This window comes from Erythrolamprus reginae, chromosome 8 (assembly GCF_031021105.1).
Source record: "Erythrolamprus reginae isolate rEryReg1 chromosome 8, rEryReg1.hap1, whole genome shotgun sequence".
NCBI classification, from domain to species: Eukaryota; Metazoa; Chordata; class Lepidosauria; order Squamata; family Dipsadidae; genus Erythrolamprus; species Erythrolamprus reginae.
In genome coordinates, this window is record NC_091957.1 from 20,725,712 (window position 1) to 20,750,606 (window position 24,895).

Below are 24,895 nucleotides of genomic sequence, written 5' to 3' on the forward strand. Positions count from 1 at the left end.
CCGTTATTTGGGAGAGGGGAAACAGGCACGGGAAGGAGATGAGTTGGGGGTGGGGACTTTAGGACAGCGGTCCATGGGTTTCATTTAAGGCGCTGCGGCTTCATGTGAAATAAGGTACAGTGGTACCTCTACCTACAAACACCTCCACTTAAGACCTTTTCTAGATAAGAACCGGGTGTTCAAGATTTTTTTGCCTCTTCTCAAGAACCATTTTCCACTTACAAACCTGAGCCTCCGAAACTGTAACCGGAAAAGGCAGGGAGAAGCCTCTGTAGGGCCTCTCTAGGAATCTCCTGGGAAGAAACAGGGATGGAAAAGGTGGGGAGAAGCCTCTGTGGGGCCTCTCTAGGAATCTCCTGGGAAGAAACAGGGCCGGAAAAGGCGGGGAGAAGCCTCTGTGGGGCGTCTCTAGGAATCTCCTGGGAAGAAACAGAGCCAGAAAAGGCGGGGAGAAGCCTCTGTGGGGCCTCTATAGGAATCTCCTGGGAAGAAACAGGGCCGGAAAAGGTGGGGAGAAGCCTCTGTGGGGCCTCTCTAGGAATCTCCTGGGAAGAAACAGGGCCGGAAAAGGTGGGGAGAAGCCTCTGTGGGGCGTCTCTAGGAATCTCCTGGGAAGAAACAGGGCCAGAAAAGGCGGGGAGAAGCCCCTGTGGGGCCTCTATATCAATCTCCTGGGAGGAAACAGGGCCGGAAAAGGGGGGGAGAAGCCTCCGTGGGCCTCTATAGGAATCTCCTGGGAGGAAACAGGGCCAGAAAAGGTGGGGAGAAGCCTCCATGGGGCCTCTCTAGGAATCTTCTGGGAGGAAACAGTGCCGGAAAAGGCGGGGAGAAGCCTCCGTAGGCCTCTATAAGAATCTCCTGGGAGGAAACAGGGGCGGAAAAGGTGGGGAGAAGCCTCTGTGGGGCGTCTCTAGGAATCTCCTGGGAGGAAACAGGGCTGGAAAAGGCGGGGAGAAGCCTCCGTAGGCCTCTATAAGAATCTCCTGGGAGGAAACAGGGGCGGAAAAGGTGGGGAGAAGCCTCCGTGGGGCCTCTCTAGGAATCTCCTGGGAGGAAACAGGGGCGGAAAAGGTGGGGAGAAGCCTCCGTGGGGCCTCTCTAGGAATCTTCTGGGAGGAAACAGGGACAGAAAAGTTGGGGAGAAGCCTCCGTGGGGCCTCTCTAGGAATCTCCTGGGAGGAAACAGGGCCTCCACCCTCCCTGTGGTTTCCTCAATCACACACATTATTTGCTTTTACATTGATTCCTATGGGAAAAATGGCTTCTTAGAAACTTTTCTACTTAAGAACCTGGTCACTGAACGAATTAAGTTCGTAAGTAGAGGTACCACTGTATGTGTGTGGAATAAATGTACATCGGACAAGCCTTTTATGTGAAGCCTGTGGCCTCTGTTTCAGCATTGATTCCTTGTTTTTTGTACATTTGGGCCTTGTCTTCCTCGGCAGGGTGCAATATCCCTGGGAAAACCTCCCCAGAAAATAACTTGGTTATTATTTTTATTATTTGGTCATGGTTGTCCCCGGTTTTTTTTCAAGAAAACAACAACTGGACTTTCCTGTTTTCTTCTAAGACGTTTTGCTTCTCATCCAAGGAGGCTTCTTCAGCTTCACCAAGTCCAAAGAGCTGACGAAACCTCTTGGACAGGGAAGCAAAATAACTTTGAACCGGGCTTCGAACCGGCTATGTCGGTGATGATGAAGCTACGGTGCGCATGCTACAGGTGGGACACAGAGCTGTATCTGAGGGCACGTGAGGCGTTGCTTTTCGTCAGATCTAGCACACATGCACGCGCTGGCCAGCTGATTTTCGGCCTTCTCTTCGGCTGTTTTCCCCTCCTGAAGCCTGCATATGGGGAAAAACAGCCCAATGGCCCAACTGGACATTCGGAAATGAACTTCCTTTTGGCCCCGTCGGGCCGTTTTTTACTCTCCCCAAGGTTCAGGGAAGCCTCCCTGGGGACTGCGAAATAACAGTCCTATGGCCCAACCGGAAGTTCATTTCTGAACTTCCGGTTGGCCCGTTGGGCTGTTTGTCACTCTCCACAGGCTTCAGGAAGCTTCCCTGAACCCAGGAGAGAGTGAAAAAGCAGCCCAACGGGCCTAATGGAAGTCCAGAGGCTTCAGTGAGGCCTGTAAACATGTGTGGGCGATGAGTAGCGTTAGGAGTTGTGCGCATTTGTGGGAACAGTCGGGGTTTTTTGCATGCGTGGGGGGGCGGAGGGCTCTTCATTATGGGTGTGTGTACATGTGCACTTGCTATCACGCGCATGTGTTCACGCGTACCCTTTTGGCACCCGAGCCATAAAAGGCTTGCCATCACTGGGCTAGGCAAATCTGTTCAACAGGCTTTGGGCCTCGATACTACCAGAGATGTTGGATATTCCGATACAAATAATGGTCTTTTTTCTCAGATATCTGATGCATGGAATTAAACGCCCCTATACAGTTGTACCTCTACTTACGAACTTAATTCGCTCTGTGACCAGGTTCTTAAGTGGAAAAGTTTGTAAGAAGAAGCAATTTTTCCCATAGGAATCAATGTTAAAGCAAATAATGTGTGCGATTGGGGAAACTACAGGGAGGGTGGAGGCCCCACGGAGGCTTCTCCCCGCTTTTACCGGCCCTGTTTCCTCCCAGGAGATTCTTAGAGAGGCCCCACAGAGGCTTCTCCCCACCTTTTCTGGCCCTGTTTCCTCCCAGGAGATTCCTAGAGAGGTTCCATGGTGGCTTCTCCCCGCCGTTTCCGGCCCTGTTTCCATCCAGCAGATTCCTAGAGAGACCCCATGGAGGCTTCTTCATGCCTTTTCCAGTTACAGTTTCAGAGGCTCAGGTTTGTAAGTGAAAAATGGTTCTTGATAAGAGGCAAAAAAACCTTGACCATCCAGTTCTTATCTAGAAAAGTTCATAAGTAGAGGTGTTTTTAGGTAGAGGTACCACTGTATGTATGTATGTATGTATGTATGTATGTATGTATGTATGTATGTATGTATGTATGTATGTGTGCATGTATGTGTGCATGTATGTGTGCATGTATGTGTGCATGTATGTGTGCATGTATGTGTGCATGTATTTATTTGTTTTTTTGTTTGTTTATTTATTATTTTTCCTTCTGCAGGAATGCTTGGATAAATTTGGAGACAGCTTGCAAGAAATGGTCAACTATCACATGGTGAGTGGTCTTCCTTTCCTTTCTGTGCAGACAAAATTTGATGGAGTCACACCTGAATTAGGAGCACCTCCAGCATCTTTCCAGCCAACAGCGAGATAATTTGGGAGGGGTGTGTGTCATAAGAGATCCCTTTGAGCCACACCTCAGCTGCCCAACATTGTGCCTAGCTGAATTTTTCTCATTCTAGACTGTAGAAGTCTAAAAAAAACAACATCTCAAGTCTTGAATTTCCCAAGTTCCCGTAAACATCAGGCCTTCTATAGATAAGTGTGGCAAGCTGTTAATTTCTCACCAACTTCTGCACAGGCTTGACACCCTGATTATGAGATACATCATTCTTAGGAATCTACTTTGGGGGAGGTGGAAACCCCCCCACCCCCCAAATGACATATGTGTGTTACATTCTGGTTTTTTTAATTAAATATCTTTATTAGTTATTTGCATATAAAAACAGACAAAAAAGGAAAAAATCAAACACAGGGGATGTGTTCCAAGACCACCCATGAAAAACAAATTTCCGTGAAGTACAGGAAAGATATTTTTTTATGTATTTAATGAGTATTTGGACTTTGAAAACCCACCCTTTGCATTAAACAGTCATTCTATAATGTTTCTCAGCTGGAACGACATGTGATATCCTACCAGTTTCTTTAATAGAGTACAGTAGTACTGTAGAAGAATTTTATGAGTTTTTAATGCATTTAAATTTTTTAATGGATTTAAGCCCCCTTGAAGTAGCGAATCCGCGAAAGATGAACCGTGAAGTAGCGAGGGATTACTGTACAGTTAGAGAGACAAGCAAAAAAGAAAACACAAAAGGAAAAGAAAAGAAAGGAGGAGAGAAGAAAGAAAAGAAGTGAAGGGAAAAAGAAAAGAAAGAAAGAAAGAAAGAAAGAAAGAAAGAAAGAAAGAAAGAAAGAAGGAAAAAGACAAGGTCAACTAATACGTTGACTATCCTTGTGTTGCATTTTGAAGCTCGAAAGCACAATGTTGTGTCACTCACCCATGAGTTCATCAGGGCAGGGCTCGGCGGTGGTTCCGTAGAAGCTGCTGACTTAGCCTCCGGCTGGCCAAAACTCTCGCTTGCAGCAAAACTCCAGACAGAGGGAGAGGACCATTCGGAAGGATTACGATGCTCTTGGGGGGAGGGAGGAGAAGGTTTTGGCTCCTAGGGGTTGAGATTTTTCCTTAGATTGGATTGAAACCGGTCTCTGGAGACAGGCGAAGGCCGAGGGCAAGGACAGGGAGGGTGTAAAATCCGTAGCTGAGAGAGAAGGGTTTTTTTTCCTCTCCCCAAGAAGAAAGAAATGCAGAGCGACGGGAGGCCTGTTATTTTTTTCTCCAAATTTCTGCAAGGCCTTGAGTTTTTGCGCTTTCCTCTTGCAACGGGGGAGGAAGAACCGAGTTGAAAATCCCCCCCCCCTGGGAGTTTGGAGCATCTGTCATGGCAACAGAGGAGATGCGGAAAGCAGGAGGGAGGGAGGGGGTTGGAGAATCGGGGGCCATAGGGTGTTATGTGGCCGCGTGGGTGAGCACAAGAGAAACCAGAGTGTTTCTCTTGGGGGGGGGGGAGCTGTGGGAGGGCCCCCCCAGGGGTGGATTCCACTTACCGCCGCTACTGGTGAGCATGCGCAGATGTCAAATCTCGCGCGGGGGTCCGTTGGGGTGCCCAGCTGCGCATGCATCCTGGAGTTTCCTATCAGGATGGAACACCTGACCACTGCTGCCCACCTTTTGGAGATGCTGGTCTCTCATGGCTTCTCTCGCAACTCTCCCCTTGTAACCATCCCGCAGTCAGAACTGTTAATCAGCGGAACTGCCTGCCTCCAGAAGTTGTGAATGCTCCAACACTGGAAGTTTTTAAGAAGGTGTTGGATAACCATTTGTCTGAAGTGGTGTAGGGTCAGCTGCCTGAGCAGGGGGTCGGACTAGAAGACCTCCAAGGTCCCTTCCAATTCTGCTATTCTATTCTATTCCATTCCACTCCATCCTTTTCCTTTTTCTAATCTATTCTATTCCTATTCTGTTCTATAGCCTTCTTTTCATTAGACCAGACATACCCAATTCCTACAACAAGTTCTTCATATGTTTTAGCCTCCAGTGTCTTATTCATCTTTGTTGCTTTGGACTCTTGTAACAAAGTCCTGCAGCAAAGAAGCTGGTTCAGCCCAGACCAGGGATGGTCCAACCCTTGGCAACTTTAAGGCTTTAAGGCTTGTTGACTTCAACTCCCAGAATTCCCCAGCCAACAAGCATCGGCTGGGGAATTCTGGGAATTGGAAGTTCACAAGTCTTTAAAGTTGCCAAGGGTTGGAGACCCCAAATACAGATAAAGTAAAGTAGAAACCTATGACCGGTTTAACTCTGGCTTGAGGAAAAGGATAACAGAAACATCTCTTCCTACACCACTGCTAAGAAAAACCATAATTCCCCTGAAGGCAGACTGTTGGTTTCTAGCTTTGTTGCAACTTAGGCAATGAAGCGATGTGATATGAAACATCCTCTCCAAAGCAGATTTATGCTGCTTATTCTTCTGAAGCTGAAATCACTAATACTGGCGACACGCACTCTCAAAAGAATGTAAAAAAAATGGAAGATGAACCATGCCTTCTACAAAATGAAGAGGTTGTTTTTTTTAAATTTCTCTCCACAATTTCCATATACACATCAATGCCATATACCTTAAAACATACCAATAAGATAGATAATTCTGCTTTTTTAATCCAATCGTGCATGAATCAATATACTATTTTTGCACCTATTTTTAAAAACATTTTTATTAAATATAAATGTTAAAAAATACATTTAAAACATTAAACCACAAACTTCAAACAAACCTATACAAACATAAATATGATAGGGTTTTATATGCTTCTTTTTTAATATTAGATTTGTTTCGCTATAATATTGTTTTTATTATTGTTGTGAGCCGCCCCATGTCTTCGGAGAGGGGTGGCATACAAATCTAATAAATTATTAAATTAATTATTATTATAACATTAAAACATACGAACAGACAAAAAAAACCCTACGAAAACCTTCTAACCCTCTTTTAAGGTAAACTGTGTTGATGTTATATTTCCATATCAATTCTAGTAAGCTAACTGTATTTCTTTTTCACCTTTCAGTCTATTCTATCATTAATATCACATTTTGTATTTTTGCACCTATTTTTATGTGCTGTTATTCATCAGTCGTTTTTTCTTCTTTTCTTTTCGTTCCTCTCCTTCTATCTCCAACTCCTCCTCCTTACCTTCTTACTCCTTCACTCCCCCCTTCCTACTTCCCTCCACTCCTTCTCTTCTTCCTTCCCTTTCTACTTCCTCTTTCTCCCTCCTTAACCTTTCTGTAAGTGGTTCTAATCCTAATTCATCTTATATTTAACAGACTGATAGCATATTCCCTGTACATCTTGAAATTATTGTTGCTTTTAAAGGGAATGGGCAAGATTTCTAGTTAATTGGTTCCACTTACACCAGTGGTCCCCAAACTACGGCCCGCAGGCCACATGCGGCCCACTGAGGCCATTTATCCGGCCTGCCAGTGAGTGACAAGAGCACAGGGAAAAGAGAGAGAGAAAGAAAAAAAAGGGAAAGAGAGGGAGGGAAGGAGAAGTGAAGAGGAATGAAGGAGGGAAGGAAGGAAGGAAGGAAAGAAGGAGAAATGGATGGAACAAGGAAGAAAGGACTTTGGGGGGGAATTTTTTAAAATTTTTCTCTCAACATACATTCAAACAACACAGTGTACTTTGTTAGTAACTAATATCAATCATCAAAAAAGTTGCAAAAGGTTTTTTTTCTAATTTTGTCATCCAGTTACATTCATTTTCTTTTAATTAAATTCCCTCCTTAATGTTCCTTCAAAAAGTGCAACACCAATTATATTTCTAACTTATTAACCATTATGCCAAAGTGCTTCCTTCTTTCTTTATACATTTTTCATAAGCCAAGAAAACCTTGTATAGCCAATCAGATGTTAACAAAAGAAAATTAAAAGCAAAACATAAACATATATGAATTTCAGATCTTCTCCCCCTCTAAATAGTACGTTCCCATTTTGTTTTTTACTTTAAAACAAAGTATGTGCAGTGTGCATAGGGATTTGTTCATAGTTTTTTTTTATAGTCCGGCCCTCCAACGGTTCAAGGGACAGTGAACTGGCCCCCTGTGTAAAATGTTTGGGGACCCCTGACTTACACAATTAGAAAAATGTTGTGCGATGCCACCCTGAAATTTTGGCACCCCCAAGACTTGGTTTAGGTTGATTTTATAGTTGGGCTGGAGTCGAAACTTCAGCGGAGACAAATATCTCCCTCTCTAAGTGACCAATGCTGAGTGATTCACATCCTGGTGATTATTTTGGAACTGGGTGGGCAGAAAAAAGAGACAGGCTTTCTGGAAACTTTTATTTTATACAATCGGCTCCAAAGGCTAATTTGAAAGCCAAGAAAACGACCGAGAAGTTTAAAATCATGGTGTGTGTTTCTTCCCCCTTTAAACTTCACGCCAAGTTCTTTTTAAAAAATATAAATATTTCATTCCTTTTTTTATGTGTGTGGAATGAATATTGCACCTCTCTGAAAATTATCTCTAGGTGATCTTATCAAAGTTTGAAAGATGATCTTTCCATTAGTTGTTATCTATACGATGGATGGGAAATAGGTTTTTTTTTAAAAAAAAATCCCATCATTTTTCGCAAACCACTTTTTTTTAAAAAAAAAGTCATTTGCGAAAAATGATGGGATTTTTTTTAAAAAAGTCTTTGTTCAGTTTTTCCCTTAAAAAAAAGACATACAAGACAGACAGACAAAAAAAACCTCCCATAAAATACAGCAAAAAATACACACATCAAAACAAACCCAAAAAGTGATTACTTGCTTTTACAGCTTTTTCAGAATCTTTCTATATCTAATTTCATGTTACAATACTATTTGTTTTCTTTTAACCTTCATTATCATTTATCTAAGTCTATCTATATAGCTGTTTAATCTCCTATTGTATTTTCCATATGATTTATTATACATACATTATATATATGATTTTTTTTGCTGAGTCACTTTGATATAGCCAAATATGGGTGGGAGCCTACTGCTTCCTTTTTGCCTCTTGGCTCCACCATGGGCCATATTCCAAAGCAGATAAACCTTTATAGCCAACAACTATAATCTATAAGTGTAACATATTTTTTGCTGATAATGAAAATGAAGGGAGATTAGTATAGATCTATTTCAAGCTTATTTGCTCTTGTCAGCTAGCCATACTCTTACTGTTGGAGCTGAGAGGCAAAAAGGAAGCAGTATGCTCCCTCCCATATTTGGGTACACCCAGGGTGACTTGACAAAAATAATCACATATAACCCTTCTCTGGTGCAAGCTGAGAAGCAGGAGAGCCTGTAGTCTAGAGGCTAAGGCCACTGCCTTACAAGGCAGAGTCTGCAGGTTCAAATCCCCGTAAGGGTATGGCTAGATGACGAGAACAAATAAGTTCGAAATACAGTGGTACCTCTACTTACGAACTTAATTTGTTCCGTGACCAGGTTCTTAAGTAGAAAAGTTTGTAAGAAGAAGCAATTTTCCCAATAGGAATCAATGTACAGTAATAGCAAATAATGTGTGCGATTGGGGAAACCACACAGGGTGGAGGCCCTGTTTCCTCCCAGGAGATTCCTAGAGAGGCCCCACAGAGGCTTCTCCATGCCTTTTCCGGCCCTGTTTCATCCCAGGAGATTCCTAGAGAGGCCCCATGGAGGCTTTTCCCTGCCTTTTCCGGCCCTGTTTCCTCCCAGGAGATTCCTACAGAGGCCCAATGGAGGATTCTCCTTGCCTTTTCCGGTTACAGTTTTGGAGGCTCGGGTTTGTAAGTGGAAAATGGTTCTTGAGAAGAGGCAAAAAAAAATTTGAACACCCAGTTCTTATCCAGAAAGGTTCATAAGTCGAAGTCTTCTCAGGTAGAGGTACCACTGTAGATCTATACTAGTCTCCATTTTCATTATCAGCAAAAAATGTTACACTTATAATGTTTAGTTGTCGGCTATAAAAGTTTATCTGCCTTGGAATATGGCCCCTAGTGGGCCTGAGGGGCAAAAAGGAGGCAGTATGCTCCCTCCCATATTTGACTATAGAAGGGTGACTCGACAAAAAAAATCACACCCACACATACACTCATACACACAAAATTCTTCTGTTGTCTTGGGGGAAAGAGAGTACAGACTTCACAAACCACTTTTAGGCACTACCCCAAAACCTCTCTCAAGCGGTTCCAAAACCGAGTTGAACACAAGGATACCTACTTGTTATTTTAAATCGTTCAACCAGGATTCCATCATTCCACTGTCGGATGGAGAGTTCTGTCAGGTTGACTAAGTAGTGTAAGTTGACTGTAGCGCTCTGGTATGTGCAGTTCTGGTCACCGCACCTCATGAAGGATAGAATGGAACTGGGAAAGGTGCAAAAAGGGGAATGATCAAGGGAATGGAGCCCCTCCCTTATGAAACCAGGTTGCAACGCCTCGGTCTCTTCAGCCTTGAGAGACGGCGTTTAAGGGGTGACTCGATCGAAGTGTATAAAATCATCCAGGGGACAGAAAAGGTGGATAGGGAAAAATTATTTTCTCTATCACACAATACTAGGACGAGGGGACCCTCCCTAAAGCTCATAGGTAAGAAAGTGAGGACAAATCAAGGGAAATATTTCTTCACCCAGAGGGTCCTTGGTTGATGGAATTCACTTCCAGGTCGTGACAGCTGTCAACCTGGATAGCTTCAAGGCAGGATTAGACAGATTCACGGAGGCCAAGTGTATCATAGGTGGTTATTGAAAGGGATGTCCAAGTGCTGCCTCTATGTTGGTTGAGGCAGGCAGGGTTCCTTTGGGTCCCATTTGTTGTGGGTCCAGGGAAAGGGAGGGTTTTGCCTTCTCCTTCTGCTCAAGATCCCCATGGACAATTGGGGGGCCACTGTGGGACACAGAATGCTGGACTCGATGGGCTTTGGCCTGATCCTGCATGGCTTTTCTTATGTTCTTATGTTCTTGGTATATTAACCAGGAAAATGTACTCAGCGGTTTGTGTTGTTGTTTTTTTTAAAAAATTGTTCCATGTCTGGTTGATTTTTCTCCAAGTCAGTTATTTTCTTGAACTGTTGTCAAGGAGAAAATCAGGAGATACGAATGAGTGTAAATATTTATTGCAAGCTTAAGTCCTCTACAGCTACTAACAGTCGAGGGAAACGAGTGGGAATGAAGAGCAGAAAGGAGTTCAAATTGGGCTGGACTCATATTTCGGGGCATGCGGAAACTCATGACTAATGACGCGCTTGGCTCATCCCTCCCTTCTTCTAAGCTTGGTCATCTACATCAGTCTTTGAATTAAATCTGGTCATGTGCCAAACCTCTCAGAAAAATTGTATGCCCATGAGTGATTCTCTTAGAAACATAGAAGATTGACGGCAGAAAAAGACCTCCTGGTCCATCTAGTCTGCCCTTATACTAGTTCCTGTATTTTTTCTTAGGATGGATATATGTTTATCCCAGGCATGTTTCAATTCAGTGACTGTGGATTTCCCAAACACGTCTGCTGGGAGTTTGTTCCAAGCATCTACGACTCTTTCAGTCAAATAATATTTTCTCACGTTGCTTCTGATCTTTCCCCCAACTCACCTCAGATTGTGTCCCCCTGTTCTTGTGTTCACTTTCCTATTAAAAACACTTCCCTCCTGAACCTTATTTAACCCTTGAACATATTTAAATGTTCCGATCATGTCCCCCCTTTTCCTTCTGTCCTCCAGGCTATACAGATGGAGTTCATGAAGTCTTTCCTGACCAGTTTGATGCTTAAGACCTTCCACCATTCTTTGTATCCCGTTTTTGGACCCGTTCAATTTTATCAATATTTTTTTGTAGGTGAGATCTCCAGAACTGGACACAGTATTCCAAATGGGGTCTCACCAGCGATCACAATCTCCCTCTTCCTGCTTATTCTACCTCTAGTTATGCAGCCAAGCATTCTACTTGCTTTCCCTACCAGCTGACCACACTGTTCACCGATTTTGAGGCTGTCAGAAATCACTACCCCTAAATCCTTCTCTTCTGAAGTTTTTGCTAACCCAGAACTGCTAATGCAATACAGTAATACCCCGGTTATTGCGTCCCCAACCATTGCGAACAGGGTAATTTGCGATTTTTCAACCCGGAAGTCAAAACACCATCTGCGCATGCGTGCCCTTTTTTCTATGGGCACGCATGCGTAGATGGCGCCCGGAAGATCAGCTGCTGGGCGGCTTCCCTGGGTCTTCCCCCTCTTGCTGGCGGGAGGGCGAGCAGCGGGCATCAGCAAGGAGTTTCCCCACTGCCCACGCAAACTCCTCGCTGCCGCCCGCCCTTCGCCCGCCCGAATTCGCTTCAGGACTCAGCTCCAAAGCGGCGAGAGGGAGCGCCAGCGAACGGTTTGTCCGCGCTCCCTCTCGCCGCTTTAGAGCTGAGTCCTGAAGCGAATTCGCTTCAGGACTCAGCTCCAAAGCGGCGAGAGGGAGCGCCAGCGAACGGCCTGCCTGCCCGCTAGCGAGGAGCCGAAGATTGGGGGCGGCGCGGCTGTTTTAAAATGTCGCCACCGGCATGGGGGGCTTGCCAGCACCCCCCGGACCCCCAACCCGGGTTTGGGGGGCTGCTAGGAAGCCCCCCATGCCGGCGGCGACGTTTTAAAACAGCCGCGCCGCCCCCAATCTTCGGCTCCTCGCTAGCGCTGCGGAAGTAAAAACACCATCTGCACATGCGCAGATGGTGTTTTTACTTCCGCAGCGCTACTTCGCGAAAACCCACTCGTTGCGGGGGGTCCTGGAACGGAACCCTCGCAACGAGCGGGGGATCACTGTACTCAGATTGAGGATTCCTTTTTCCCAAGTACATTGTTTTACATTTGGAAACATTAAACTGTCGCTTCCATTGCTTTGACCACTTATCTAGTAAAGCAAAGAATTCCTCCTTGGATTCGGAGTAAGAAGAAAGGACTGGGAATTTGTGTTTGGAAGCAGTGGAGATGTGTCGATCCTTTCCGTTTGGCTGCCTGAAGCTGATGGATTTGTTGAAATCAAGACCCGTAAAACAACAATTTTCTGCCCTTTCACAACATCTTCAGTCTGCTGCCAGTTTGTGGTCCAATAATAATAATAATGATAATGATGATGATGATGATGATGATGATGATAATAATAATAATAATAATAATAATAATAATAATAATAATTATTATTATTATTATTATTATTATTATTATTATTATAATTCACCGCTACATCACGCAGTCCTAGGTGCTTGGGAAGCACCCGACTGGTGATGAAATACGAAACCCAGCATAGTGATCTGGTTTGCTGTGTTGTATTGAAAATAATAATAATAATAATACTGTAATAATAACAACAATAACAACAACAACAACAACAACAACAACAGAGTTGGAAGGGACCTTGGAAGTCTTCTAGACCAACTCCTGCTTAGGCAGGAAACCCCTGCACTACTTCAGACAGATGGTTATCCAACATCTTCTTAAAAACTTCCAATGTTGGAGCATTCACAACTTCTGGAGGCAAGCTGTTCCACTGGTTAATTGTTCTCACTGTCAGGAAATTTCTCCTTAGTTCTAAGTTGCTTCTCTCCTTGTTACGTTTCCACCATTGCTACTCGTTCTACCCTCAGGTGCTTTGGAGAATAGCTTGACTCCCTCTTCTTTGTGGCAGCCCCTGAGATATTGAAAGACTGCTATCATGTTTCCCTTAATCCTTCTTTTCATTAAACTTGACATATCCAGTTCCTGCAACCTTTCTTACAACTTCTGGAGGCAAGCTGTTCCACAGATTAATTGTTCTCACTGTCAGGAAATTCCTCCTTAGTTCTAAGTTGCTTCTCTCCTTGTTTAGATTCCACCTGTTGCTTTTTGTTCTACCCTCAGGTGCTTTAGAGAATAGCTTGACTCCTTCTTCTTTGTGGCAACCTCTGAGATATTGGAAGACTTCTATCCTGTCTCCCCTGGTCCTTGTTTTCATTAAAACTCCCTCTTCTTTTGGGGCGACCTCTGAGATAGGCAACCCCTTCAGCATCCAAGATGGATCTAGATGTGGGCTCTAGGCAGATTGGACTCTAGGCCTCGAATTCTCCAGAAATGCAGGCCTGTAGATTCTCAATTTGCTTAATCTCCAGTCCGAACCTTAGCATGGATATGAGTCCTCGGCAAACATGGCTTGCCAGAAATTTGGGAGGGGAAAAAAATTGACTTTTACCTTGAACGAACTACAGTGGTACTTAATTTGTTCTGTGACTAGGTTCTTAAGTAGAAAAGTTTGTAAGAAGCAATTTTTCCCATAGGAATCAATGTAAAAGCAAATAATGTATGCGACTGGGGAAACCACGGGGGTGGGGTGGTGGAGGCCCTGTTTCCTCCCAGGAGATTCCTAGAGAGGCCCCATGGAGGCTTCTCCCCGCCTTTTCCAGCCCTGTTTCCTCCCAGGAGATTCCTAGAGAAGCCCCACGGAGGCTTCTCCCCGCCTTTTCCGGCCGTGTTTCCTCCTAGGAGATTCCTAGAGAGGTGCCACGGAGGCTTCTCCCCACCATTCCTGGCCCTGTTTCCTCCCAGAAGATTCCTAGAGAGACCCCTTGGAGGCTTCTCCCCGCCTTTTCCAGTCCTGTTTCCTCCCAGGAGATTCCTAGAGAGGCCCCACGGAGGCTTCTCCCTGTTACAGTTTCAGAGGCTCGGATTTGTAAGTGGAAAATGGTTCTTGAGAAAAGGCAAAAAAATCTTGAACACCCAGTTCTTATCTAGAAAAGTCCATAAGTAGAGGCATTCTTAGGTAGCGGTACCACTGTATCTTGCAATTGTGTTACAACAGCTCCCTGTGCTATGGTTTTTTGTTCATCGACGTCGCCCGGGCAAAAAATAAAATTAAAGTGACAAAAGAAGGCAAGCTAGGTGGTCTCTCGTACTTTCCTAAACGCTCGCATCTGTTTGCATTTAAAACCCACTCGGGACCATTTTTCGAGTTGGTGCCTGTGTCTTGGGCTATTCCCTTTGGCCGAAGGAGGCACCGATGGAGCTAAAAAGCCTTCCCAGGGAAGGTACACATCATATTGCCAGCAAAGATTGAGGGGGGCCCTCTGCTTTGGCAGGGTTTTCAAATAATTTCTCAGGAAACCCACACTTGGATAAACAAACATTTGTGTTATTTCAAGTGTGGAGGATGTAAATGCCAGGGCTTTGGTGGTGGTGGTGGGGGGGGGGGCATATATATATATTCCCAGGGGATTTTCAAAAGTCAAAAGAATTTGTGGGAGGAGAAAAGAGGATACTTACTTTTCCTTCTTTCTCTGAGAAAAAAACCCCCCAACAACCCACAGATACAACTCGGTGTGGGTGCTACCTCTGCGGCCAAGTTTGGCCTCCGGAAAGTAGGACTAAGTTCAGGGTTTTTTAGGATGGAAAGCCAACACGCAGTCCCGAAGCTGCCAAAGAAACAGCTTGGAACAAGGCTACGGGATATATACCACTATTGCCAGAAAAATGACAGGAGCCAGAAATCTGATTGGTTGGAATTTGAAACTGGAGAATTGCTCCCACCTTCTTATAACATTTGGAATATACTGTGTTCAGTTCTGGAGACCTCACCTGCAAAAAGATATGGATCAAATTGAACCGGTCCAAAGACGAGCGACAAAAATGTTGGAAGCTCTTCAGCATAAAACTTAATAAAATAAAAATAAGAAGACTTCATGAACTCGATCGGTATAGTCTGGAGGACAGAACAGAAAGGGGGAACATGATCAAAACATTTAAACATGTTAAAGGGTTAAATAAGGTTCAGGAGGGAAGTGTTTTTAATGGGAAAGTGAACACAAGAACAAGGGGGCACAATCTGAGGTTAGTTGGGGGGAAAGATCAGAAGCAACGTGAGAAATTATTATTTGACTGAAAGAGTAGTAGACGCTTGGAACAAATTTCCAGCAGACGTGGTTGGTAAATCCACAGTAACTGAATGTATACATATATTCATCCTAAGATAAAATACAGGAATTTGTATAAGGCAGACTATATGGACCATGAGATCTTTTTTTGTCGTCAATCTTCTATGTTTCTATAAAAGAAAGGTGTTTTTTTTTTAAAAAAAAACCCATAATATTCATATAAGAAGCAGAGGGGAAGACAGGATGGAGTCAATAGCCTGTGAAGTGGCCTAGAATATTAAAATGCTGAGAAAAGGTTTGATGGCCAAATACTAAAAAGGAAAGAAAATAAATTAATACATAGTCATCGCAGATTTGAATAAATTAGAAGCAGCTGCTAGACATAAGTTTTCATAGTGGTGCCAGCAAAGATATTGGCCTGTTGAGTGAGGGTGCCCTCTATAGGAACAGGTGGGGATTACAACTGGGGTTTTTCCCCCCCCTTTGCTTCAGTTTCTTGATTAATTCTCATTTTTAAAGTTACGGTCCTTTGTTTTTTAATGGTAGAGTGATACCTCTACCTAAGAACGCCTCTACTTACAAACTTTTCTAGATAAGAACTGGAGGTTCAAGATTTTTTTTGCCTCTTTTCAAGAACAATTTTCCACTTACAAACCCAAGTCTCCGAAACTGTAACCGAAAAAGCCAGGGAGAAGCCTCCACGGGGCCTTTCTAGGAATCTCCTGGGAGGAAATAGGGCTGGAAAAAGTGGGGAGAAGCCTCTGTGGGGCCTCTCTAGGAATCTCCTGGGAGGAACAGGGCCTGAAAAGGTGGGGAGAAGCCTCCGTGGGGCCTCTCTACGAATATCCTGGGAGGGAACAAGGCCTCTACTCTCCCTGTGGTTTCCCCAATCGCACACATTATTTGCTTTTACATTGATTCCTATGGGAAAAATTGCTTCTTCTTACAAACTTTTCTACTTAAGAACCTGGTCACAGAACGAATTAAGGTCGTAAGTAGAGGTACCACTGTACTTTAATTGGTGACTGTTGGTTTATTACCTGGTTTGGCTGCCTTCCAGACAGAATGACAGCCTATCCTTTTTATAGGTAGATATATAAGTAAAATAGTTATCTAGTGGAGCATGGCATCACATATTTTGGGGCTGGGCAATTTTGCACGATTAACTAACTTATGATTGCGGTGGCAGGCCAAATGCTGACTGTTAAGTCCGGAACCTCCAGGCTTAGTAGTAGTCTATCTCTTAAGAAATGCCGCAGGGAAATAAACAATGGGGCACTGCTATTGATTCCCCCACTTGTGGACTAGATCCACCAGGACGTTGTTGGTGCTTTGGGCTAATGGCTTATGTTAAAAGTCCTCCGTTAAAAAAAAAAAAAAGGATTGCTGGAACGATCCAGAGTTGAATGCTTTTTGATGGCCTTATGTGCTTTCCCCCCTCCTTCTCCACTTGCTCTCTCTAGATCCTTTTCGACCAAGCGCAGAGATCTGTCCGGCAACAGTTGAACAACTTTGTGAAGGAGTGAGTATCCAGTTCTACTAATTGTGTGTGTGTGTGTGTGTGTGTGTCAGAATTCCTGGCAAATAATCATTTCAGGGGTCCTTCTTCCCTTTCACGATTCTATGATTCTCTTCCTCAATAAGATCCATGTGCTTATTATTGGATTAAAAGGCAGCAACTGAACTCTGCCTGAATTATTAGTTTATGCAAACCTCTTTTCCTTCCTGGATGTTGGTTCACACCACCTTTGACTATCTCTTTGTATAAGTCAGTGTTTTGCAAATAATGGGACGAGCCCCCCTGAGGGGGGGGGGCAGGGACCGATGCCAGGGGGGGCGCACGTGACCCTGGGGAATGTGCTTTTTTTGTGCACCAGACAATAGCCCACAGCACTGAGTAGAGAGATGAAGTTCATATTACAAATCCTTAATAGAATAGGATAGAATTCTTTATTGGCCAAGTATGATTGGACACCCAAGGAATTTATCTTGGTGCATATGCTCTCAGTGTACATAAAAGAAAAAGATACATTTGTCGAGAATCATGTGGTGCAATGCTTAATGACTATCATAGGGGTCAACTAAGCAATGAAGAAACAATCAATATTAATAAGAGACACCATGGGAAGAACATTTAACAGGGATGAAAAGAAAGGAGGAGAGAGACGGAGATAATGAGACAAACAAAAGTCTCTTCAAAGCTAACACGAGGAAATAGGACGAAGTGTATGTAGTGCTTGGCTTCATTGTGACTATGGTGGGAAACAAGGAAAGACCGCTATGTTTACCGTGTCTTAACAATGTTGGCAGCAGATGGCATGAAGCCAAATAAATTAAGGCATCACTTAAACACATTACCCCCCAATCACGCTGATAAGCCGCTTGATTTTTTTCAGCGAAAACGCACCAAATATTGCAAACAATAGTCCTGGTGGAGAGTTTGGGGGGGGGGGCATGAAATGTTTACTTCTTCCTAGGGGGGCTGTAACAGAAAATATTTGAGAAGCACTGGGGTAGACTAACGTCGTCCAATCTTGGCTACATTAGCCGCCCCGAGTCCTCGGAGAGGGGTGGCATACAAATCTAAGACATTATTATTATTATTATTATTATTATTATTATTATTATTATTATTACTACTACTACTACTACTACTACTACTACTACTACTACTACTATTATAACCTGTGGACTTTCGCTCCAGGCTGGGGAATTCTGGGCGTGGATGTCCACAAGTCCGAAAGTTGCCAATGGTTGGACACACCTAACGAAGACCAATCGGGCCACTTTTGGTGTTGACTTTGAAGTCAACAAAGTACCAAAGTAAGGCCCACCCCCTTCCTTTGTTTGACAGGGATGTCCGCAAGTTCAAAGAGACCAAAAAACAGTTCGACAAAGTCCGAGAAGACATGGAGATCGCTTTGGTCAAAAACGCCCAAGCTCCACGGCACAAACCTCACGAAGTAGAAGAGGCCACGGGCACGCTGACTATCACCAGGAAATGTTTCCGGCACTTGGCCCTGGATTACGTTTTGCAGGTAGGTGAGCTTTTTTTCTTTTAAGGTGGCTTCCTTAGAATTAGGCGGTTTTCATTCTTCGGACCCATATTTGGTCTGCTTTGGGCATTAGTTTGAAAAGGGTCCCATCTTGGTGTGTGCGTGGGAAAGTCCCAGGTTTCTCCAATGATTGAGCAAGGGAAAGAAGAGACGGAGAGAAAGAGAGGGAGAGAGAAGAGAAAGAAGAGAGAAGCATAAGATAGAGAAAGATGAAAGAGAGAGAGAGAAAGAGAGGGAGGGAGAAGAGAAAGAAGAGAGAAGCATAAGATAGAGAAAGATGAAAGAGAGAGAGAGAAGAGAGAGAAAGGGAAAGCAAGAGAGAGAGAAAGAGGAAAAAGACATTTTGCTATGAATTGGGCTGAATCGGGCTTCCAACGATTGCTTCGCTTTTTCACCCTGCTTCCTCTTATGTGGATCTGGATATGTTATTGCAGTGATGATGAATTTTTTTTCCTCGGGTGACAAAAGCACGCATGCACACGCTATTGTGAGGGGAGGCTGTTTCAGGAAAGCTTCCGGAGCCTTTACATGGCAAAAAATGGACCCAACAGGTCTACCGGATGTTCGGAAATAAAACTTCTGGTAGTTCGGAAATGAACTTCCAGTAGAACCTGTTGGGCTGTTTTTCATCCTTCTGAGGCTTCAGGAAGGCCTCAGAAGGGGAGGGCAAAAAATGGGCCAATGGGCCTACCGGAAGGGCCACCTGAAGCCTGAGGAGGGTGAAAAATGGCCCAATAGGCCTACCGGAAGGGGCTCCTAAACCTTGGGAGGGTGAAAAATGGCACAACGGGCCTACCGGAAGGGGCTCCTAAAGTCTAGGGAGGGCGAAATACAACTCAACGGGCCTACTTGAAGCCTGGAAAGGGTGAAAAATGGCACAACAGGCCTACCGGAAGGGGCTCCTAAAGCCTTGGGAGGGTGAAAAATGGCACAATGGGCCTACCGGAAGGGGCTCCTGAAGCCTTGGGAGGGTGAAAAATGGCACAACGGGCCTACCGGAAGGGGCTCCTAAAGCCTAGGGAGGGCGAAATACAACTCAACGGGCCTACTTGAAGCCTGGGGATGGTGAAAAATGGCTCAACAGGCCTACTTCCCATTTCCAAACTTCCCGTAGTCCTTTTGGGCTCATTTTTCATCATCCACAGGATCTGGAGGCTTTCCTGAAGCCTGGGCAGGGCGACAAACGGCCCAACAGGCCCACCGGAAGTTTTTAATTTCGAGAACGACCCATCTAGTGTTTATTTCCGATTTTGTGAGTCATGAAACTTCACTTCTTCCCCCATTTTTTTTCTTTTCGTTCCAGATCAACGTTCTCCAGGCCAAGAAGAAATTTGAAATCCTGGATGCCGTAAGAACTTTATGAATTTCTTCCCCCTTCTTGCTTCCCCCCGCCCCCCCCCCCCCCGGGCAACTAAACCACAAATGATGTGAAGGGTTGGTCAGCAGGGATGCTGTAAACCAGGTTACCTTTCTCCCAATCTTGTTTCGGCCTCATTTTAAGAGAGAGGTCTCTCGTTCCCCACTGAGGCCGAGAAAGGGAAATGCCTCTTTTAATCCCTCTTGGGGAAGAGGCCTCTCCATAGGCCGAGAAGATCTCAGGTACATAGAAGTGCCCCAAAGGGCCGCAGGTGACATCGGAGTGGGTCATAGATGGACTTTTTGTCTTCCTCCCAGATGCTGTCCTTCATGCACGCCCAGTACACCTTTTTCCAGCAAGGTTACAGCCTCCTGCACGAATTGGATCCGTACATGAAGAAGCTAGCCACTGAGGTGAGGAAGCAGTTGAATCTTTTGCGTGTGTGTGTATGTGTGTGTGTGTGTGAGAGAGAGACAGAGACAGGCAGAGAGAGAGAGAGACAGAGAAACAGAAAAAAGAGAGACAGAGAGAGACTCACACACAGAGAGATACTCACACACAGAGAGAGACAGAGACAGAGAGACAGACAGAGACACAGAGAGAGACAAAAAAACAGAAAAAAGAGAGATAGGGAGCAACAGAGAAAGACACAGAGAGAGACAGACAGACAGACAAAGAGAGAGAAACAGAGAGAGAGAGACAAAGACAAAGAGAGAGAGAGAAACAGAGACAGAAACAGAAAAAAGAGAGACAGACAGAGACACAGAGTGAAAGAGACAGAAAAGAGAGAGCAAGAGAAACAGAGAGAAAAGAGAGAAAGAGAGACAGACAGACAGATAGAGAACAAGAGAGAGACAGAGACAGAGAAAGAGAGAGGCAGACAGAAAGACAGAGCCAAAGACAGAGAGATAGACAAAGAAACAGATAGAGAGGGAGAGGGAGGCAGGCAGGCAGAGAGAGACAGAGAAAGAGAGAGAAAAGAGACAGAGAGAGAGAAAGACAGAAAAAAGAGACAGAAAGAGAAGAGAGAGAGAGAGAGAAAGAGATAGACAGAGACAGACAGAGACAGAGAAAGAATTGTAGAAAACGGAAGCCAAAGGAAAGGAAATGGGGAGGAATAAAAGTCTGTCAAACTGGGAGAAAGGTGTGAAAGGAACAAAGATCAAAAGAGATTTGGGGAAGGAAAGAAGATGAGGAGACTCCTAAAGATCTCCCAGCTCAGCCCTTCGTTCATTGGTTTTTGAGCCTTCTGCTCTAGACCTTCAAGGCTGACCTGAGTTCAAGAGAAGACCGCCAGGAAACCTGGAGTAAGACAGCCTGGTCTTCGCCTGGTAGTTGATCCTTGGCAGCCGCCGGGAGGATTCCTGGATTGCTGCTGTGGTCTTTGGAGGTCACCCAAAGGACAGCTCAGCTAGTTGGCATGTGGACTGACTTGCCTCCTGGCAGGGTTTAATTAAATGGAAGCATCTTTCGGTACACTTGGGGGGAGGGGCAGGAAATCCAGTCAACGTTAATAGGCTGATTGAGGGTTTTTTTCAAATCATCCTTTGGTTCCGAATGATGAGGACTAGGATCTACACTTTCTGACCTACGGATGGCTTGTGATGCAAATATGCCTAAAATAAATTGTGGCACTTGGTCTATTTACAGATATTGGTTTAAATTTGTGTATTTTTTCTTTTTTTTCCTTTCCTCCTTCTCTCTCTCTCTCTCTCTCTTTCTTTCCTTCCTTCCAACCAACCAACCATCCCTCCTTTTTCTTTCTTTGCTTTCTTCCTTCCAGCCATCCTTCCATCATTTTTTCCTTCCTTTTTTCCCTTCCTTCAATCCATCCTTCTTTCTTTCTTCCTCGCTCCCCCCTTCCTTTTTCTTTCTTTCCTTCTTTCCTTCCTTCCATTCACCCATCTTCTTTTCCTTCCTTTCCTTCTTCTTTTTCTTTCTCTCTCTCCTCACTCTCTCCCTCCCTCCCTTTTCTTTCTTTCCTTCTTTCTTTCTTTCCTTCCATCTTTCTTTATTTTTCTTTTTTCTTTGTATTTCTTTCTTTCTCTCTCTCTCCTCTATCTCCCTCCCCTTCCCTTTTCTTTCTTTCCTTCTTTCCTTCCTTCCATCTTTCTTTTTCTTCTTTCTTTTTCTTTTTCTCCCTCCTCTCCCTCCCTCCCTTTTCTTTCTTTCCTTCTTTCCATCTTTCTTTCCCCTTTCTTTCTCTCTCTTCCTCCCTCCCTCCCTTTTCTTTCTTTCCTTCCTTCCTTCCATCTTTCTTCCTTTTTCTTCTTTCTTTGTCTTTTTCCCTCCCTCCCTTCCTTTTTTCTTTCCTTCTTTCCACCTTTCTTTCTTTTTCTCCTTTCTTTGTCTTTCTTTCTTTCTTTCTTTCTCTCCCTCCCTCTCTCTTACACTACACTCTACTGCATGGGGGGGGGAGAAAGAGAGAGAGAGAGAGAGGGTACGCTTTGGGCTAGCCCTTCCTAGGTGACTTTTACCCTTGCCTCCCATGGGGTTTCATGTGGCCATTGGGAAAAAGATAGTTCTCTTTGGCCTGAGAGAGAGAGAGAGAGAGAGAGCTGAAAAACGAGCCTGTCGCCTCTGCCTTAATGTTTCTTCTCGCTCACCCCCTTGAAGCTGGACCAGTTGGTGATCGACTCGGCTGTGGAGAAGAGGGAAATGGAGCATAAGCACGCCCTGATTCAGCAACGGGTGAGTCTGAATCCCAGAGTCACACAAGCAGAGACGCAGCATCCTGCTTTCAAAAATAATCAGGCCCGGTACCTCGGAGAAATGCAGCCAAGCATGACATAAAAACTCGGTTGCTCCTCTCGTCTCAGGCCCAGGCATCTGGTTAGATGGACTTGAATCATGCTTGGGTAGGAAAAGGTCTTTTGCTTCCTTTCCTGAACTGGAATACCACTTTCAAACAAGAGCCCACTCCACTGGTGAGACCCCATTTGGAATACAGTGGTACCTCTCATTGGTTCCATGACCAGGTTCTTAAGTAGAAACGTTTGTAAGAAGAAGCAATTTTTCCCATAGGAATCAATGTAAGAGCAAATAATGCTTGCAATTGGGGAAACCACAGGGAGGGTGGAGGCCCTGTTTCCTCCCTGGAGATTCCTAGAGAGGCCGCACTGAGGCTTCTCCCCAGCTTTTCCGGCCCTGTTTCCTTCCAGGAGATTCCTAGAGAGGCCCCAGGGAGGCTTCTCCCCTCCTTTTCCAGCCCTGTTTCCTCCCAGGAGATTCCTAAAGAGGCCCCATGGAGGCTTCTCCCTGCCTTTCACGGCCCTGTTTCCTCCCAGGAGTTTCCTAAAGAGGCCCCATGGAGGCTTCTCCCCGCCTTTTCTGCCCCCGTTTCCTCCCAGGAGATTCCTAAAGAGACCACAGGGAGGCTTCTCCCCACCTTTTCCGGCCCTGTTTCCTTCCAGGAGATTCCTAGAGAGGCCCCAGGGAGGCTTCTCCCCTGCTTTTCCAGCCCTGTTTCCTCCAAGGAGGTTCCTAGAGAGGCCCCACGGAGGCTTCTCCCTGCCTTTTCCGGTTACAATTTTGGAGGCTCGGGTATCTAAGTGGAAAATAGTTCTTGAGAAGAGGCAAAAAAATCTTGAACACCCGGTTCTTATCTAGAAAAGTTTGTAAGTAGAGGCGTTTGTAAGTAGAGGCACCACTGTACTGTGTTAAGTTCTGGAGACCTCACCTACAAAAGGAGATTGACAAAATTGAGCGGGTCCAAAGACAGACTACAAAAAGGGTGGAAGGTTTTAAGCATCGAACTTATCAGGAAAGGCTTCATGAACTCAATCTGCATAGTCTGCAGGACAGAAGGGAAAGGGGAAACATGACTGAAACATTTAAATATGTTAAAAGGTTAAATAAGGTTCAGGAGGGAAGTGTTTTTAATAGGAAAGGTAACACAAGAACAAGGGGCCACAATCTGAGGGGAGTTGGGGGAACGATCAGAAGCAACGTGAGAAAATATTATTTTACTGAAAGAATAGTAGATGCTTGGAACAAACTTCCAGCAGATGTGGTTGGGAAATCCACAGGAACTGAATTTAAACATGCCTGGGATAAACATAGATCCATCCTAAGATAAAATACAGGAAATAGTATAAGGGCAGACTAGATGGACCAGGAGGTTTTTTTCTGCCGTCAATTTTTTTGTAGATGAGCTCTCCAGAACTGGACACAGTCTTCCAAATGGGGTCTCACCAGCGCTCTATACAGTGGGATCACAATCTCTCTCTTCCTGCTTGTTATACCTCTAGCTATGCAGCCAATCATTCTACTCGCTTTTCCCCCCTTACAGACGAGTAGATTCCAATAACACTGTTTTCTTTTCATTTTTTCTTGCTCCCCTTCAACGTTCCACCCAGACTCTTTTACAGGTGAGTAAAAGATTTAAATGTTCTGTTTGTTTGGATTTTGGAAGTTATTTCAGGTGATCGAAATGCCTCATATTCTTCTGTCCTGTCTTCAGTCAGGTGTTGATTTGGTTTATTTGTTTCGGAGCTGAACACCGGCGCCCAATTTAGCCCCAGAAGTTCATTAAATGACAAGACCAATTCAAAGAACATCCTTAATCGGATAGTTTAAATAAAATGCCGTTTACATTGGGATTGCGGCCTTACTGCAATAGGAGTAGTTGCTGTTGGTTAGCAGTGTGTGGTCAGTTTACGGCTCAGTGCTGTTGATGGTGAACCTATGGCATGCGTGGAGTCATAACAGAGGGCGCACAAGGCATTGCCCTATGTCAACTCCAGCGCGCATGGACACTCTAGCCCGCTGGTTTTCGGCCTTGGGGAAAGCCATTTTGCCCTCTGGAGGCTGTTTCCAACCCTTGTTTGTGCTGTTTTCACACCTCTGGGGCTTCCCTCGGAGAGGGGCGGCATACAAATTCAATTAAATCTAAATCTATATGATTAGAATAGATAGATAGACAGACAGACAGACAGACAGACAGACAGACAGACACATAGGGATAGATAGATAGATAGATAGATAGATAGATAGATAGATAGATAGATAGATAGATAGATACATACATACATACATACATACATAAGGTAGATAGATAGATAGATAGATAGATAGATAGATAGATAGATAGATAGATACATACATACATACATACATACATACATACATACGGTAGGTAGATAGATAGATACCCTGTTTCCCCGATAGTAAGACACCCCCGATTGTAAGACATCGGGGGTTTCAGGGGGGTCGGCTAATATAAGCCGTACCCTGAAAGTAAGACATATGTCTTACTTTCGGGGAAACACGGGGGTATTGCCGGGGGGGGAGCCCGATGACGTCGCTTCTAAGTTCCCCGCGCGCCCCTCGCCTTCGCCTCGACGCGGCGCCACCGCCTCTTCCCTGGCTTG

At 44.7% G+C, this 24,895-nt stretch overlaps 1 protein-coding gene across 1 annotated transcript in view; it reads left to right on the plus strand.

The window, feature by feature from the left end:
* The window catches only part of ACAP3 (ArfGAP with coiled-coil, ankyrin repeat and PH domains 3), a 136,036-nt gene that overhangs the window by 62,235 nt on the left and 48,906 nt on the right, over nucleotides 1-24,895 (plus strand). The window contains exons 4-10 of the mRNA XM_070759208.1: nucleotides 3,115-3,168; nucleotides 16,574-16,632; nucleotides 17,965-18,148; nucleotides 19,470-19,514; nucleotides 19,841-19,936; nucleotides 22,140-22,214; nucleotides 23,882-23,893. Coding sequence (XP_070615309.1) covers nucleotides 3,115-3,168; nucleotides 16,574-16,632; nucleotides 17,965-18,148; nucleotides 19,470-19,514; nucleotides 19,841-19,936; nucleotides 22,140-22,214; nucleotides 23,882-23,893 — 525 coding nt within the window. The remainder of the gene's footprint in view (nucleotides 1-3,114; nucleotides 3,169-16,573; nucleotides 16,633-17,964; nucleotides 18,149-19,469; nucleotides 19,515-19,840; nucleotides 19,937-22,139; nucleotides 22,215-23,881; nucleotides 23,894-24,895) is intronic.